We start from the raw sequence: 19,741 nt of genomic DNA on the forward strand, positions 1-19,741 counted from the left end.
CAAACCGTTCACCAGTAGAACAAAACTCCCAGAATACAACATTTGCAAAATCCAAAACCCCGGTTTCCACAGCAAATCCACAGAAATAAATCTGTCCATATCAGCTATCTGTCAGACATCAGGCATGCTGTATGTATTTCATGGGGTCGCAAAGAGTCGGATGCAACTGAATGACTGAACGACAATATCAGCTAAAAAAAAAAAAAAAAATGCATATAATCCCAAGAGACTGTTGGCCTCTCTGCTAAACATTGATAAATCCTGCTTGTGGCCATGAAGTGTTAAGACAAAATAGAAACGTTACGCAGTCATGATTTCTTCAAGTTTGCTCCAACTTTGACGTTCTCTCTGCAGAGAACTCCTACACCTTAGAGCTGCACAGCCTGGTCTGACACTAGAAGCACAGGCCCAGCAGGCAGGTTTTGACACGCTGTAAATTTCCTATTCCACAGAGGCATCATTTATTAACTTTTCCCCTAAGCATAAAACAAAATCCTTGCTCTGGGTATTTGGAGCAATGAGGATGCTGTCACCTGAACAGCTAGGAAGGGTTTAGGCAGAACAAGAGAAGCAGTAGTTACTATGATGCTCACAGGTCAAACGGGCAAAATAAAAGCTGAGAGGATGAAGATGAGGTGAACATCTTCAGCAGCACTGAACTGAAGCTATAATCCACCTAAGTAATTCCCAGCATACATCTTTTTTAAAAAACGTGAAACTGCTTTGTCAAAGGTAAAAAACCTCTTAAAGTCAGGGGTCTTACTATTTTTTAAGAATAGATGGCTTTCTTCAGGATGCGTTTCCCCTGATAAACCACATTACACACAGAGACTAGGCTTCCAGGCTAACTCATAAAAGCCCATCAATAAGAGCTAAATTTGAGTATGAATAACAGCCCTGATGGCTCAGGCAGTAAAGAATCCGCCCGCAGTAGTGGAGACCCGGGTTCGATCTCTGGGTTGGGAAGATCCCCTGGAGAAGAAAATGGCAACCCACTCCAGTATTCTTACCTGGCGTATCCCATGGACAGCCAGGCTACATCCATGGGGTCACAAAGACTAAGCACACACACACAACACAACACACACACACACACACACAACAGCCCTGAACAGAGCTCCCCTCAAGGAGGCCAGCAAACACTCATGCCCAAGGCTTTCACTATAGAACAAAGAATTGCTAAGTACAGGATGTCCCTCTGTGGTAACCTCCCTCAGAGGATGAGATGGTTGGATGGCATCATCGACCCAATGGACGCAAGTCTGAGCAAGCTCTAGGAGACCGTGAAGGACAGGCAAGCCTGGCGTGTTGCAGTCCATGGGGTCACAAAGAAATCAAACATGACTGAGCGACTAAACAACAACAACTTCAGCTACTAAACTGATCTATTAGTGGTTGCATTCTGCTGGTTGGGGGTCTGGAAAGACAGCTCACACCAACTGAGGCTGTTTCCAAAACCCCAGGCTGGAAATGCTGCCCCAGGCTCCTGTCTGAGTTTTTCTGGAACTCGAGCCAATCAGCAGGAAGCCAAGAGGCCTGTGCTAGTTGCTGCCCCCTCAATAACCCCAGGGGCAAAGACCCCAGGAGCAAAGCAGTGGGACCCTGGGACTCTTAGAAAGGAAGGGCTACTCACAAATCCTGAGTCCCTAAACTAGGGGCTGCCAGACCCTGCAGTCTGAACACTGACCTCTGAGCGCCATGCTAGTCTGCAGTTTTCCCTGAGGGCACGCAGCACTTGCCCATTGCATCTGACTGCCTCACCTCCCTCATCTGTCCTTGATTCAGTCCATCTTCCAGGGTACCAGCCGTGAAGTCGTCTTTAACTCCTCTCACGCCTTCTCCCACTACATATTCCGTCACCAAGTTGAACCACAGCCTCCATCGAAATCTCTACCAAGTTAGTCCTACCACCCCAGTATCTCTATCCCCACTGCCAACACCCTCATGGAGGCAACCCCCTCTGAAATTACAAGAAACTCCTGGGAATTACTATTCAGTCTTCTCACAGTCACAGGGCCTCATGCTGTTCCCTTGCTCTTAACTGGCCTGCCAGTCTAGTCTAATCTTATCGAGACAATCTCCATCACCCACAGAGATGTCAGCCTTGCCTTCCAGTCTCCCCAGTAATCCTCTCTCCCATTAGCCGGTGAAGGCTCTCACATGCACACCGAGCTTGGTCCCACCTCCACGCCTTGTCTCCCCTGCTCCAAAATGCCCCCTCTTCAGGTCCCACCTGACTGTCCAGACCAATAACTCTTCCAGTCTTTACCTACTCTTCCTGTGCCTGAGATCTCCATTCAGGGCCACACTGTTCATAACTTGAACATCCTAACAGTGCTTCAGGGTCTAACCTCAAGACGCATCAGGGCTGACATCCCATCTCTGTCACATACAAGTCTACTGAACCTCCCTGACTCTCAGCTTCCTCTTCTGTAAAACAGGACAACAGTAACTGTCATTTATAAGCCAGTTACTATTGTAATTAAATGAGGTGGTGTGTATAGAAGTACCTCATACGGTATTTGACTCATTATAGACACTCCACTATGATAGAAAGATCCAGATCATACCCTCTTTTCCTGTGGTCCTGTTTCTCTCCTAAAACTCACACCTCCACCATAGCACTGAGAGCAGTACCAGGGGCATAGGAGGCTCTAAATAAGTATGAGTCCTTGCTAACTGACACAAAACAAAATCTTATTTTTAATCTTACCGCAGGAAGCACATATTCTTTTGTATCTTAAGCAACATCTCTAGTTCGGAGGCATGTTCAGATTCATCAAATTCTTGTCATTACTGCCTTGTCCTGCTGTTCCAGCTCCAAAAATAGGTGCTCTTGTTCACATCTCGTCTGCACATGGGGACAAGTGTTGTCCTGGGCTGATCACCCGTAACACTGCACATGAGCAGAGAGCACAGAGGCCTGGGTGATGTTCACAGAGACCAGCTCTCAAGTCATCTCCCCCAGATCACCATGTGTGATTGCTTTCACCAAGACCCTGGGGCATCTAGAATCACAATACACAAAACAGCAAGTAGCTGCGACACCTTTCCCTCACTTTTCCAGCTTATAACTTTCCAGACAATATGATAAAATAAAAATACAGCACTGGTTATTTTTAAGAACATGTTTTATTCTAATATGTATGCTTATGATTTTTAAAAAATATAAAAACAGAAAAGATACAGATTTACTAGCACAGGTTCACAAAATGGCACAGCTTTCTGCCCTCTACTGTTTTTTGTTTTGGCTGTGTCGCTTGGCTTACAGGATCTTAGTTCACTGACCAGGGATTGAACCCAGGCAGTGAAAACACCAAGTTCTAACCACTGGACCACCAGTCATCAGTTCTCTACTCGTTTCCCTTTAATTCTCTAAGATCTCAGTTACTCTGTATCTTCAACAATCAGTACCTCAACCATGATAGAGATGGACAATAAATCTCTAGCCCAGCTTGGGGGTGGGGGTGTGGAGAACATCCCAGGAAAATACATGAGCTGGGTTTTAGGGATCAGTGGGGTGCAGGGGGTGAGGGGTTGGGAGAAGGCATTCCAAGCTAATGGAAGAGTACCGGCCAATGTGCAGAGGAATGAAAGCATGGACCATCTGAAGAAAAAGTCCTTAAGGCCAAAGGGAATGCAGGCAGTAAGCAGGTGCTGAGAGACAACACTAGCAAGGAAAGTTAGATCAATGTGATAAACTGACTTGTTTACTATTTTTAGATTAGTGCTGTTGAAAACTCCTAGGCAGGGAAATGACGTGACAAGACCCATGTTTTAGAGAAACAACTGGGAATGCAACGTGACAGATGGAAGGGACGTAAGGAAGTTAGTTAAGAGGTTTCTGCAGGAGTCTAGGCAAGAGGTGATGAGAACCTGAGCCTTGGCAGTGTAGGAGACAAAAAGCCAAACTGGAACCCCATCACTAATGCGAAGTGACATAAAAGAGAAAGGAATACACTATATTCACAGCAACACTATCCAAATAGCCAAAAGGAGGAAGCCACCCAAGTGTCCGTTGACAGTTGAATGGATAAACAAAATGTGGTCTATATACATGAAATTAAAAGATGTTTACTCCTTAGACAGCATATTAAAAAGCAGAGACATTACTTTGTCAACAAAGGTCTATCTAGCCAAGACTATGGTTTTTCCAGTAGTCATGTATATGTGAGACTTGGACTGTAAAGAAAGCTGAGCGCCAAAGAACTGATGCTTTTGAACCACGGTGTTGGAGAAGACTCTGGAGAGTCCCTTGGACTACAAGGAGATCCAACCAGTCCATCCTAAAGGAGATCAGTTCTGGGTGTTCACTGGAAGGACTGATGTTGAAGCTGAAACACCAATACTTTGGCCACCTGATGCGAAGAGCTGACTCATTGGAAAAGACCCTGATGCTGGGAAAGATTGAGGGCAGGAACAGAAGGGAATGACAGAGGATGAGATGGTTGGATGGCATCACCGACTCAATGGACATGAGTTTGGGTGAACTTTGGGAGTTGGTGATGGACAGGGAAGCCTGGCGTGCTGCGGTTCATGGGGTTGCAGAATCGAACACAACTGAGCGGCTGAACTGAACTGGTCTATATACATACAATGGAATATTATTCAGCTTTAAAAATGAAGGAAATTTTGACACATGCTACAACACGCATGACCCTTGAAAACAAGGTAAGTGAAATAAGCCAGTCACAAAAGGATAAATTCCACTTATGTAAGATACCTAGAACAGTCAAACTCATTGAGACAGGAAATAGGATGGTGTCTGCCAGGGGCTGAGAAGAAGGAGGAATGCGGAATTACTGTTTAACTGAGACAGAATTTCAGTTCTGTAAGATGAAAAGCATTCCAGAGATGGGTAGTGGTGAAGGCTGCACAACAATGGGAATCTACTTTATACCACTGAAGTATACACTTAAAATGGTTAAGACAGTAAATTTTATGCTGTGAGTGTTTTACACAACTGTTTAAAAAGACAGCGAGGGAGAGGGAGCAGAGTGGATGACCAGGAACATCCCCCAGCCTGGGGCACTAAATGAACCGCAGCACTCGGACCGAACTCCATCCACAGGAAGAAGAAAGCAGGAGAGTGAAATGAGAATTCAGAGTTGCACAGGTAACCAAGTTCAACATGAGCTGAACACAAACTTTCCCTAAAGGTTTCCTGCAGGATCAGCATCATCTCTTACATTCCAAAGCTCTAAATCTGATACAACTTTAAAGGTAATTGCTGCTGCTACTGCTGCTAAGTCGCTTCAGTAATGTCCAACTCTGTGCAACCCCATAGACGGCAGCCCACCAGTCTCCCCCATCCCCGGGATTCTCCAGGCAAGAACACTGGAGTGGGTTGCCATTTTCTTCTCCAATGTGTGAAAGTGAAGAGTGAAAGTGAAGTCGCTCAGTTGTGTCCGACTCTTAGCGACCCCATGGACTGCAGCCCTACCAGGCTCCTCCATCCATGGGATTTTCCAGGCAAGAGTACTGGAGTGGGGTGCCATAACCGCTGACAAAACAGGATGGCAAGTGACTTCTTGATTATTAGATGAGAAAAGTAAGATCCTAGGGTACAAAGGGCTGATCACACACATACATCAATTTCACTCCTTTCTGAAACCCAAATAAAATTACGTTTAAGTGATATTTTAAAACATAACAAAATCTGGAAACTGGACTGCAGGTGGATAAGCGCTAAAGACTAAGATGAGCTGACAAAGCCGAACCCTAGACTTACAAGAGGGAAGACAAGATCCAATCTGATTTATACCCCAGAATTTCCAAAAGACTCTAGATAACTAGGACTGGACATGGAACAACTAACTGGTTCAAAATTGGAAAAGGCGTTATGACAAGCCTATATATTGTCACCCTGTTTATTTAACTTACATGCAGAGTACATCACGCAAAATGCTGGACTGGATGAATCACAAGCTGGAATCAAGATTGCCAGGAGAAATATTAAGAACCTCAGATATGCAGATGATACCACTCTACTGGCAGAAAGTGAAAAGGAACTAAAGAGTCTCTTGATGAGGGTGAAAGAGGAGAGTAAAAAAGCTGGCTTGAAACACAATATTCAAAAAACTAAGATCATGACACCAGGTCCCATCATTTCATGGTAAATAGAAGGTGAAAAAGTAGAAACAGTGACAGATTTTATTTTCTTGGGCTCCAAAATCACAGCAGATGGTGACTGCAGCCATGAAATTAAAAGATACTTGTTCCTCGGAAACCTAGACACATATCAAAAAGCAGAAACATTACTTTGCTAACAAAGGTCCATATAGTTAAAGCTACGGTTTTTCCAGTAGTCATGCATGGATATGAGAGTTGGACCATACAGAAGGCTGAGCACTGAAGATTTATGCTTTTCAAACGGTGGTGCTGGTGAAGACTCTTGAGAGTCCTCTGAACAGCAAGGAGATCAAACCTGTCAATCCTAAAGGAAATCAATCCTGAATATTCATTGGAAGGACTGATGCTAATACTCTAATACTTTGACCAACTGATTCGAAGAGCTGACTCACTGAAAAAGACCCTAATGCTGGGAAAGACTGAAGGCAGGAGAAGAAGGGGGTGACAGAGGATGAGATGGTTAGATGACATAACCAACTCAATGGACATGAATTAGAGCAAACTCCAGGAGAGAGTGGAGGACAGAGGAGCTTGGTGTGCTACGGTCCATGGGGTCACAAAGAGTTGGACACAACTTAGTGACTGAACAACTCCAGCTTACTCTGAAATTGGGGTGAAAGGGAGTTAAAATGAAGAGGAAAAGTTGAAAATCTGTGTAGGTAACACTCAGGACCCAAGATTCCTTCTCCATTCCAAGAAGTCCCTCCCCACACTGTTGTTGCAGTCATTCAGTTGTGTCCTCCCACACTAGCGAACTACTGATTTATTCTCTAAAGCAGGTAAAAACAGAATGCAGGTCTGTGAGACAATGGGTTCAGTTAAAAATAGGGGTGCCACAATACACAGAGACTTAGAAATGTATGTGCTATGTACGTGTATCAGTCCAGAATTGGTCAGAAAATACAAACTATTCTAGGTATTTCAGGCAGGAAGGGATTTAACATAGGGAAATAGAGGGACAAAAATCACGGGAAGAATTGTAAGAGCCAAGGTCAGAGAAACCACCACTCAAGTTCAGGAAATCAGAACACACAAACATCACAAGAAACTGCACAAATGACCCCAGCTCCCCCCATGACTGACGTCCCCATTGAGTCCCAGAAGGACACACTCACATCTGCCATGTGCAATAGAATCCTGCCATCAAGGATGGGGAGCAAAACAAGGATAGGGTTGAGAACCAGGAGACATTATATGAAATAGCTGGTATTCAATATCCAAATGCTGAGACCACCCTCATCCTCTTCTGCTCAGCTCCTTGAGTCTGGCAGACAAATCTTCAGTTTCCAGAGAAGTGATAACAAAAGTCTCCTAACCAGTGGTCAAAGGAAAAATATCAAGATACAACAACACAAGGTTCCCCAAAGAAATAGCCCAGCCAGAGGACCCTACAATAAAACTTACAGGCAACGGAATGAAGAATTCTCTTCTCTGAAAGAACCAACAATTTCCAGGTCCAAATACTAATAGCTGCAGTTTTCAAAGAGTCAAATTCTGTAAGTTTTAATTTGCTTTAAAAAGAATGAACCTGTAGAATATGACATTATGGTTGAGCTAAGATTATCAAGTTATTTGATCACTGCAAATGTGAAAAAGTCAATCTACAAAAACCACAATGCAGGCAGGATAAGTCACTGGGGTAACCAGCTGTACTTTTCCTGTCTAAACTCTAGAACTCTGGTTTTCAAAGTATGGCCTAGAGACCCTGTGATGTCCCAAGACCCTTCAAAGGACCTGGGAGGTCAACACTATTTTCAGAATGAACTTACTTGTCTTTTTTCACTCACATTCTCTCACGACTATTTCTCAGAGTCTATATGTCATCTGATGACGCCATCACTCTAACAGCTAATAGAATGGAAGTTGTTTTAAGGTTTTCTGTCTTAATTTCTAACATAGTAAATATCAATAGATAGAAACCACACAAAAGCTCTTTGAAGTCCTCAAAAATGTTTAAGAATAAAGCGTCCAAAAAGCTTGAGAATTCTTACTGTAAAACAACTTTTTAGTTAGTTGCTTTTGGAAGGGAACTTTTTGGTTTGTTTAAATAATTTTATTTACTTTTGGCTATGCAGGGTCTTCATGCAGGCTTTTCTCTAGTTGCAGCAAGCGAGGGCTACTAGCTAGTTGCAGCGTGCGGATTTCTCCCTCCAGTGGCTTCTCTTGTTGCGGAGCACAGGCTCTCGAGCGCTGGCTGAATAGTTGGGGCACACGGGCTTAGCTGTTCCGCAGCATGTGGGATGTTCCTTGACCAGAGACCAATCCTGTGTATCCTACATCAGAGGGCAGATTCTTTACCACTGAGTCACCAGGAACGCCCAGAAGGGAACTTTCGATACGTGAAACCAATTATATTTAAAATTTACACCTTCAAAGAGGAAAAAAAATGTGTAAATTTCTAAATTTTGCTTTACTATCTTATATCTGTTTATCCATTAGAAGGAAGGTCTTTCCACATAGATCCTAAATTATTTTTCCCCCTGGGAAACAAGTAAGCCCCATAATGGCAAGTCGTATTGCCCAGAAGGCGGCATACACAGCACAACAGTAAAAAGCACCGTTTCTACAGGGATTCAGACAGATCCTTGTATATCACTGATCACAGCAGCTTTATTCATGATCCTCAAAAGAATAGAAACCACCCAGATGTCCATCCACAGATGAATGGACACACAAAATGTGGTCTGTAAGAAACACAGAATATCATTCTAAGGAAGAAAATTCTGACACATATTGCAACATGGATGAACCTTGAAAACATACAAAGTGAAATAAATCAGACACAAAAGGACAAATACTCTGTGATCCCAGTTACGTGTGGTATCTAGAATGTGCAAATTTACAGAGACAGAAAATAGAACAGTGGTTACCAGAGGCTGGAGGTAGCGGGGGATGGAAAGTTATTGCTTCATGGGTACGGAGTCTCAGTTTGGGATGGTAAAGAAGTGCTAGAGATGGATGGTGATAATGGTTGCACGGCGATGTGAATGCACTTACGGCACTGAATTGTACAATTAACATGGTTAAAGTGGTATAAATAAGGAACAAAAGGAGATTCTAGAGCCAGGTAACCTGGACTCAAAACTCAGGTCTACCACTTAATATTTTGTGTGACTTTTGTGCTTCAGTTTCCTCATCTGCAAAATGATAACACACAGCATAAGGTTGTTTTGAGGATTGCGTGAGTTAACATATGAATAAGCACATGCCCAGAATGCTCCCAGGCACCTAGTAAACGCCCTGTCACTGACTCTCAAACTTCGGCATGCCTCAGAATCACCTGGAAAGCCTATTCAAATCAGGCTTGCTAGACCCCCAATCCCCTGAGTGTCTGTTTCAGTGGGCTGGGAAGGGACCCAAGAATTGGCATGTCCACGGGTTCCCAGGACTTGCTGGTGCTGCCCATCCAGGAAGCACACGTTGAGAACCACTGCTCTGTACAGATATCAGCTGTCATTATTATTATTGGCAATGTCTGAGGTAGTACCAGGCAAATCCACAAAGACTGGGAGAAGGAAGGAAAGACAGAAGTATAGTTCCTCCTCTACTTACAGAGTACTTCCCTTCCAGCCACCAAATGTGTGTGGGGGGCATGGGGAGAGGGTGTTTCTCCCACAGGAAGCAATTCTCCATCTCTCCATAGGCACCAAGTGCCCCACAATTTAACTCAATTAAGGAGCCTGGCGGGCTGCCGTCCATGGGGTTGCAGAGAGTCAGACACGACTGAGTGACTAACACACACTGACACTATTACCTGGTGTTACCATCACAGTCCGCACAGTAAAGACTCAGCCCCACAAGACTGCTTCCCCCTGCCCCTTAAACACCAGTGGGAAGGCTGGGTTATCACCTGTGCTTCTGAAGAATGGACTATAAATAGTATCCCAGGAAGCCCTGCTGCTGTTGCTACCAAGTCACTTCAGTTGTGTCCGACTCTGTGTGACCCCAGATGGCAGCCCACCAGGCTTCCCCTTCCCTGGGATTCTCCAGGCAAGAACACCGGAGTGGGTTGCCATTTCCTTCTCCAATGCAGGAAAGTGAAAAGTGAAAGTGAAGTCGCTCAGTCGTGCCCGACTCTAGCGACCCCATGGACTGCAGCCCACCAGGCTCCTCCGTCCTTCTCAGGTTCAATTACTTTGCTAGAGCATCCCACAGAACTCAGGAAAACAATTTACTTACAGGATTATCAGTTTATTACAAAGGATGTTAAAGGATATCAATGAGCAACCAGAAGAAGTGGTGGGCAGGGCAGGGCAGGGGGAAAGGAGTGGGTTGCTATGCCCTTCTCCAGGGTATCTTCCTGACCCAGGAATTGAACCCAGAACCCAATTCTAAAAGGAGTGTGGGGTTCTGTGACCCTCAGCACCCTCCAGCCCCAGAGTTCAGGGATTTTTGTTGCTGCTGTCTTCATCAGACTCAGGTTCAATCCCTGGGTGGGGAAGTTCCCTGGAGAAGGAAACAGCAACCCACTCCAGTATTCCTGCCTCGAAAATCCCACAGACAGAGGAGCCTGGCAGGCTACGGTCCACAGGGTCACAAAGAGTTGGACATATCTGAGTGACTGAACAACAACCCAGGAGATAAGGAGGGGCTGAAAGTTCCAACCCTTGACCGACCCGTCACAGGAGCCAATGGATAAACACTCTCTTCTTCTGGGTCGGGTCCCGGGGTGGGAAGCCAATGCTGAAGGGCACTGATAGTTCGCCAGAGTCCTGGTGGGGAGCAATGACCCAGTAACTCACCTTCATTTGGCGTTCCTTCCTTCCCTTTGTCCCTATTTCTTTGGACTTCTTCTTCTTGTGTTCCCTGGGATACCTTTCCAAAATAAAAGGCCTGGGCCACAGCCCTTGTCTCAGTCTTCAGCTGACCCCAGCTGAGACAGGACATAAGCCCAGGTCCCCCCACTCACACAGGTGGGGCGGGAGCATAATTAGCAGCCAGCCCTGTGGCCCTGCTCCTCTCCTACCAAGTGCTCGGTACAAGGCTCTGCACCTGGTAGATGCTTTAAACGGAGAAGGAAATGGCATCCCACTCCTTTCTTGCCTGGAAAATCCCATGGATGGAGAAGCCTGGTAGGCTACAGTCCACGGGGCCGCTAAGAGTCGGACACAACTGAGCGACTTCTCGCTTTCATGTATTGGAAGAGGAAATGGCAACCCACTCCAGTGTTCTTGCCTGGAGAATCCCAGGGACAGGGGAGCCTGGTGGGCTGCCGTCTATGGGGTCACACAGAGTCGGACACGACTGAAGCAACTTAGCAGCAGCAGCAGATGCTTTAAAACTACCAGTTAAGTGGGTAAAAAGAAATAAAATGATGGCAAACTATATAAGATAGACTCTAACTGCCGTGTTGTACAACACAGACCCTAAGTAATGTAAGCTTCAGAGGAAAGGATGAAGTCTAAAGCAGAAAGAAAGGGCTGAGAAAGAGCTTTGAAAGATTACCAAGAGAGGAAGGCGGTCCTGGAAAAGGAAGAAAAGTCTTCTCAGGTTGAAGACCCAGAGTCTGAACTCCTCAGAGCTGGCAACATAGAAAGGGGGGAGAGGTGGGACAAGGTATATTCAGATGAAGGTGGGGCTCAATAACTAAAGAGGAGAGAGTAGATTTTACATGGCAGTTCATGAAGGTTGTGAGCAGAAGTATGAACCAATTTCCCCCACTTAACTATGTCAAACTTTCTACAAAACCCTTGACAACCAAACACTTGGGCTTACAACTTCTTATCTCTTTCTTTTCTTCCTATGAAACTGAAATGTTAGTAGCTTTTAGTCATGTCTGATTCTTTGCAACCCTATGGACTGTATGTAGCCCACCAGGCTCCTCTGTCCATGGAATTCTCCAGGCAAGAATATTGAAGTGGGTTGCCATTCCCTTCGCCAAGGGATCTTCCCGATCCAGGGATTAAACCCAGATCCCCTGCATTGCAGGCAGATTCTTTACCATGTGAACCACCAAGGAAGCCCTGTTTCTTCCTATAGCAATTACTAACTGGCCAGGCACACATATTTATTTAATCCACAAGCCCCATGAGGTAGGATCTATTATCGTCTTCATTTTGCAGACTGGAGAAACTGGGACACACAGAAGTTAAAATGCTGGGTAACAGCTAGAATTCAAACCCTGCCAGTCCAGCTCTTTCTTTCACATCTGTCCCCCACAACAAAGTCCCACTTTCTACAGGAGAATCCTACAAGATTCCTTTCCCAGTGTTTCCCATGTGGTGTATCCTTGCCATTTTCATAACCCATAACCACAGATAATTTTGTATGTTTCCTAGACATTCAATGAGTTCCTGGTACATATACCAGATGCTGGGCCAGCAGCTGGGAACACAAAGCTGAAGCTGAAACTCCCCCTTTTCCAGGAAGGTCCCATTACAGATCCTGCAAGATGAACCAAGTCCTAGAGAGGTGAACATTACTGGTCATGGTGAGACAGTGGACCAAATTGGTAGGTGAAAAGACAAATTCTCACTCATGCGAAAATAACTGTTACTGGGCATCTGCTCTGTGCAAATCCCTAGCAGGTGGGAAGAAAGGAAGCATGCAGACACTGAAATGAGTTGTCACGCTGTCCCACTTCACACCCACAAAGGAGAAGAATGGTAAAAGTGGTCACGCCACACCTTAGACATGGGAGACGCAAAATAAACATTTATCAATTCAGTCTTCCTCTAACACCCCTTTAAATCATATTACTCACCGGACCTTTCCATAACTGACCACATGAAATTCAAGATCCTGTTCTTGGCATTCAAGGCCCCCATCTTCTATTCTACTTGGTTCTGACCTCACTGCTTTTCAAATCAGTCTTTTTCTTCCAAATACATTACTAGCAAATAAAAAGAAAATATTCACACTTTGTGTTTACACATATAGTTTACGTGGCCTAGAATGTTGTTCTGTTTATTTCTAACCATCCTTATTTATGACCATTTTCAAAAGTATCCAATGCAAGGATGGCTATTGTTTCCACTCAGATGATTTTGGTCCTTTCTCTACCACAGTCCTACTGCACTGGTGGATTAAAGTCTCTGCTATTTGCCACCAATGAATTTTGCTCTGTATGGTTCTTATAGCCATGAATGTAACAGCTGGCACATAGTAGATGCTCTAGAACCCTTATGAGATTCATGATGAAGTGTTAAATAAGTACCATAGGGAAAGATCTCGAATTATCATGCACTGTACTTTAATATAACTTGTTATAAAATCTTCTTGCTCTTCCTCCCTTGAAACATAAAGAAATATACTGATTCATCAGCCTCGTAAATAAGCCCAGTCTTCCCCAAGGAACTACTGTGACATGAATGAAATCAGTTTACACTGGACAAGATACTTCTAGAATAGTGTTTGGCACACACTAAGCTGAGCACCGAAGAATTGATGCTTTTGAACTGTGGTGTTGGAGAAGACTCTTGAGAGTCCCTTGGACTGCAAGGAGATCCAACCAGTCCATTCTAAAGGAGATCAGCCCTGGGATTTCTTTGGAGGGAATGATGCTGAAGCTGAAACTCCAGTACTTTGGCCACCTCATGCGAAGAGTTGACTCATTGGAAAAGACTCTGATGCTGGGAGGGATTGGGGGCAGGAGGAGAAGGGGATGACAGAGGATGAGATGGCTGGATGGCATCAGTGACTCGATGGACCTGAGTCTGAGTGAACTCCGGGTGTTGGTGATGGACAGGGAGGCCTGGCGTGCTGCGATTCATGGGGTTGCAGAGAGTTGGACACGACTGAGCGACTGAACTGAACTGAACTGAACCTTCCAATAACTATTTGTGAAAGTGAGTAAAATAATCAGCTTTTTTTCTTCACTCCTGCCATACACTATAAAACACGGCAAAGACTTTCAATAACCAAGTTTGCAAGAAGAATCTGAAGAGTAACCCAGGTTAAACAAAGAGAAAGCAGTTTTACCCACTTTACATGATGTATCATCCTAAAATACTTGGGCTACTTTCCCCACGGCATTCACAATCTTCGATTGCTTAAGTTAATTAGGATCATTCCTCTCCACCTTTAGAAGCTATTAGTGGAAACCTGCTCAACACTAGCCACAAAATCTGGACATGACATTTTCGGATACTTTGTGGATACAATGACACTGCTGACAGACACATTAAGTTGTGATTACAAGCCGAAGCCGCTAAGTAATAAATATAGCCATTTCACTTCACACTGCACACCTTTTTAAAAGAAAAGAAAGTAATGAGCAAATAAATGAGACTTTTATCTCCCAAACGATCTGTTATTAGCATAAAAGAAAAATAGCACAGAAAGGATAAATTCTGCAACTCCACTGTGTACAAAACAAAAAAGCTTTGGAAATCAGCTGAAAGCAACTCAAGATAATAACGATACTTTGGAACATGTGCCATTTATCTGGCTTTTTTTTTTTCCCTCCAACAAAACATAATGTGAATAAACTGTGTTAGACTATTGTTGTGAAACCTGCCTCGGTGCCTCCAATCCAGAAACCTCCCTTTTGCATTGAGATCTGCCGAGTGACACATGAGCTCTAAAGTGGGTGGATAAAAATAACCTGGTCCTCAAAAAGACATGATAAACGCCAGACAGCTGAGTCACTTTGAAGCCCATTTTGACTCCCGAAAAGGACAATTCACCCTCCTTTTTCCTTCTCACACATACACATACAACCTGGTGAAAAACACACCAACAGCGCCGGGTGAAAGGCGGTGGTGCGTCTCGACTTTCCCCGCCAGTCTCTGAGGTCACGACTAGCGATTGAACTTTTAATCATTTATACTGGTGCATTTCAGTCAAAGCGACTCGTTTGGGAGGGAAAGAGAAAGGATTCAGGAAACCGTTAACAATCCAACAGACCCTCTATTTCTGCTGCCCCAGTGGAAGCACCCGACGGTTTCTTCCGATGTTCTGACGGAAAGAAAAGGAGTGGGGAGCAATTTAAAGTGGAGAGAGGAAAGCTCAGAGAGGAAAGCAGAACTGTCCAGGAGTGGGAATCCCTGGGCAAAGCAAACGGTCCCAGAAAGAGAAGGGCTGCGTACATCCGGAGTGAATCAACCTCGTCCGCCCACCCGCCCTCCGTGCTCCCCCCGAAGAGGACGCAAACCATCTGCAACGCACAGTTAAGATTAGGGAATGCTTCGACTCGATCTATCTTTCAAACGGTGGCGGGGCTTTGGAACCGCTGCTAGGAATTGGGGTCCTGGCAGCCTAAGAAGGGTAGCGGAGCAAATGACCCCGGCCGTCCCGGGCTTCAGCTGCAGCAGCCCTGGGGAATCCAGCGCGGCCGGGCACCCAGTAGGCACTCCTTAAGTGTTTGCCGAACTGCCGTGCCCCTGAGGCAACTCTGAGGCCCGGAGGAGCCGGTCCCCGGCTGCCGCCGCGCATCTTCCCCCCCGCGCTTCACGTGCGGCCGAGTTCGGCGACTCGCGACCGCCGCAGGCCGCGGGCACCGCAACCTCCCCCGAGACGCCGTCCTGCCGCCGAGTCTCACTTACCGGGGAGTCGTAGGAGAAGGCGCACTCGTTCTTGTAGACCCTGTCCCCGGACCGGGGCACGCGGATCGTGGGCATGTGGGGCACTAGCAGCTCGCCGATGTCTCCTGCAGCCATCTTCCTGCTGCCGCTGCCGCCCGGCATGCCGAACAGGGCGCCCCGGCGCTGCATGGCCGCGGCGCGCACTCGAGCCCAGCCGAGCGGGGCGCTGGGTCTGCCCACCTCCGCGGCGGCGGCGGCGGCGGCGGCGGGCTGCGCGGGCTGCTGGAGCCGAGCCGGGACGGGCGGGGAGAGCCGGCCGCGGGGCGGGAGCGGGCACCCCCGGGCCTGGGCTGGCGGGCGGGCTGGCTGGTGAAGGGGACGCTGCTATTTTTAATCCAATGGCGAATCGCCGGCCCAGCTGCAGCGTCAGGCGGGGCGCTCGGGAGCACCCTGCGCAGCGCGCGGGGAGGGGGCACTGGAGAGGGGCCTGGGGCCCTGGCCGGGCTTGGCGGCCGAGGCGGAGGGCGAGTCCTGGGTGCGCAGGCTACGGGGCCGGCTGCGGTGGAGCACCACCGCCGTGTTTTCTATCATAAATCGCTGGTCTGCGAAGGGGAAACTCCGAGGCAGCCAACAAAGGGCAGGATTTGAGATTTTTTAAACCGCTAGCTTTTAAACAACCAGGATAACAGCGGGGACGTACCCTGATTGGATAGGGCTGGGACTCTAGAACCTAAAGTGGGGCCCAAATCTAAATTTGTTTTTGGCACTTCGATGTTAATCTAAGACATGTTCCTCACGTTTTTAAGATCTAAAGCTCTTTGAAAGAGAATAGAGTAAGATTAAGTAAGGATAAATGTATATTTTTCCAGTAATACTGACTTTTCTTCCGAATGGGGGAGAGTATCAGGATTATTTGGGGGAAGGTATATTTTTCTCTATCTTTGGAAAGTCTTCTCTGCATGAACCATTTCAGTTGACTGATTTGCGCTCTTACTGCATCCATGCTTCTTCCCTGCCTTTGCATGTCCAGTTCATTAAATAATAAATGGGAATAGGTTGGGGTGGGAGGTGATATAATAATCTGCAAAAACAGAAAATGTGTCACAGCATACTCTTATTTTCTTTAAAAAAAAAAAGAAAGAAAGAAAGAAACTCAGAACATGAGGTCAGTTCCACCGAGCTTCCCTAACTACATCTAATCTAAGGAGCAGGATACCAGTGACACCTACCAGTTAATCAAACAGAAAAAGTGACTCAATAGACTGATTTTTATGCAAATCAAGACTACAATGAGGTACCCCTTCACAGAGGGTCAGAATGACCATCATTAAAAAGTCTACAAACACAAATGCTGGAGAGGGTATGGAGAAAAGGGACCTCTCCTACACTGTTGGTGGGAATATAAGTTGGCAGAGCCACTGTAGAAAACAGTATGGAGATTCCTCAGAAAACTAAAAATAGAAATTACCATATGATCCAGCAATCCCACCCCTGGGCAGATACTCAGATAAAACTATAATTCAAAAAGGTACATGCACCCCTGTGTCCGTAGCAGCACTATTCACAATAGCCAAAACATGGAAACAACCCAAGTGTCTGTCAACAGATGAATGGATAAAGATGTGGTGCATATATACATTGAAATACTCCTCAGCGGTGAAAAAGAACAAAATAATGCCAAAGTCAGTCAGAAAGAGAAAGACAAATACCATATAATGTCACTTATGTGTGGAATCTAAAATGTGGCACAAATAAATGTACAAAACCGAAAGAGACTTACAGATATAGAGAACAGACTTGCGGCTGCCAAGGGCAGGGGGAGAGAGAGAGAAGACTGGGAATTTGGGGTTGGTAGATGCAGACTCTTACATTTAGAATGGATAAACAACAAGGTCCTAATGTATAGCACAGGGAACTACAGCCAATCTCCTGTGATAAACCATAATGGAAAAGAACATTAAAAAAAAAAAAAGAATGTATGTGTATAACTGAGTCGCTTTGCTGTACAACAGAAATTGGCACAACATAGTAAATCAACCGTACTTCAATTTTAAAAAAAAACAACATGCTGATTCCTATAAGCCTTTCCCAGGTCAAATAGTACTTAAATTCTTTTTCTTTTTTCTTCCATTATTTCTGTCACTCTCTCTGATTCTTCAGATGTGCTGGCTCTGCTAGGGAGAAATGATGGTACCTGGAATTTGACATGCGTTACCTGGAATAAACGGATGAGCTCTTTCTGCACTTCTAAATTTCCATACCTCACTGTTTATAATAGCCAGGACATGGAAACAACCTAGATGTCCATCAGCAGATGAATGGATAAGAAAGCTGTGGTACATATACACAATGGAGTATTACTCAGCCGTTAAAAAGAATTCATTTGAATCAGTTCTGATGAGATGGATGAAACTGGAGCCGATTATACAGAGTGAAGTAAGCCAGAAAGAAAAACACCAATACAGTATACTAACACATATATATGGAATTTAGAAAGATGGCAATGACGACCCTGTATGCAAGACAGGAAAAAAGACACAGATGTGTATAACGGACTTTTGGACTCAGAGGGAGAGGGAGAGGGTGGGATGATTTGGGAGAATGGCATTCTAACATGTATACTATCATGTAAGAATTGAATCGCCAGTCTATGTCTGACGCAGGATACAGCATGCTTGGGGCTGGTGCATGGGGATGACCCAGAGGGATGTTGTGGGGAGGGAGGTGGGAGGGGGGTTCATGTTTGGGAACACATGTAAGAATTAAAGATTTTAAAATTAAAAAAAATAAAAAAACTGAAAAAAAAAAGAAATACAGTGGGAAACTCTAGTCAGTGAACCCATATTAAGAAATAAATAAATTAAAAAATTTTCTTAAGCCTTGACTGTATAGCAAAAGATAAGATGATAAATTTATACTTGTTTAGGTTAAAATGGGCTTCCCTTGTGGCTCAGACGGTAAAGAATCTGTCTGCAAGGCAGGAGACCCAGGTTCAATCCCTGGGTCAGAAGATACTCCTGGAGAAGGGAATGGCTACCCAGTCCAGTATTCTTCCCTGGAGAATCCCATAGACAGATGAATCGGGCAGGCTACAGTCCATGGGATTGCAAAGAGTTGGACACGACTGAGCAACTAATGCTTTAAGTTAAAATAAATGATTCAAATTAAAAAAAATAATAATAAAAATAAATAAATAAATTTCCATACCTCAAGCAAGGCTCTAACACACCACACATCTATGTAACTCACAACTTTCTAACTCAATCTAATGGAAATGGAGAAGAGGAGACAAAAGCAAAACAGTAAACACTATTGCTGGGAGCCAGCGTGAGGAATTCCACCCGTGACAAGGTCATGCGGCAGAGCTCTGATGCAAGGCTAATCAGACCTCAGGTTTTCCCCTGGAATTTCCTGAGCATCCACCCCCCCAAAAAAATAAGAATCTGCCTGCTTTTCCACTCTTCTGATACTTTCTGGAAAAAAGTCAACTCAGGGCTTTAGTCTTCGGCATTTGAAAGGGATGTTTCAGTTAAACCCCCTCTGATAGCTCTCTAGCTTGCCTAACAGGTTCCCCAGACCCCTTACAGCTTGTGAATTGCTTACAGCCCCCCAACCAGGAGAGGCACAAAGCTTAAAAGCATCTTAAAGATACAGAGCCTTTTCTAAAGAGTTAAAAATTATATTGGTAGAGGATTTTCACTGTTGACTCAATGACTGCTGCCAGGCCTCCATATTCTTTATCTTTTAGGCACCTGGGAGGATGTTAATCAATGTAAACGGGATATGGAAAAAGATATATAGTAGTTTTGATGTTAGCAACACTAGACTTTTGAGTTAATTACTTTTCTCTTTGTTATATATCACTGCACTCCTCTTGTGTTCTTGCTATGTAAGAATGTAACTTTATTTAGTGCTTTCTGAGAATGGCACCAGACTTCGGGAAGATCAACACAAATAAGTCTTCTGGTTGACAAACCCTTATCAGAAAAAAGGCTGTAAAATGTTAATTGGCCCTTTTGGCTGGAAGATGATGTAAATTACCTAAGATCTGTGTATACAACTAGGTATGCAGAGAGAAAAGCCTGGTTTTGATAAGAGTCTGGACTGCTAACGCTGCATAACTTTGTGTTACCCATTGATCTCCA

The 19,741-nt window shown here is 45.0% G+C and overlaps 1 protein-coding gene across 4 annotated transcripts in view; it reads right to left on the reverse strand.

Annotated features, from left to right (window-relative positions):
- Positions 1–15,835, reverse strand: part of USP13 (ubiquitin specific peptidase 13) — a 134,125-nt gene extending 118,290 nt beyond the window's left edge. For 2 of the 4 annotated variants that reach the window (XM_052642414.1, XM_052642413.1), the window contains exon 1: positions 15,618–15,835. In XM_052642414.1, coding sequence (XP_052498374.1) covers positions 15,618–15,785 — 168 coding nt within the window. In that variant the 5' untranslated portion in view covers positions 15,786–15,835. Of the gene's footprint in view, positions 1–1,010; positions 1,137–2,713; positions 2,755–15,617 lie in introns of those variants that run through there. The other 2 variants (XM_052642416.1, XM_052642415.1) reach the window with 2 other exon arrangements.
- Positions 15,836–19,741: the final 3,906 nt, after the last annotated feature.

This window comes from Budorcas taxicolor, chromosome 1 (assembly GCF_023091745.1).
Source record: "Budorcas taxicolor isolate Tak-1 chromosome 1, Takin1.1, whole genome shotgun sequence".
NCBI classification, from domain to species: Eukaryota; Metazoa; Chordata; class Mammalia; order Artiodactyla; family Bovidae; genus Budorcas; species Budorcas taxicolor.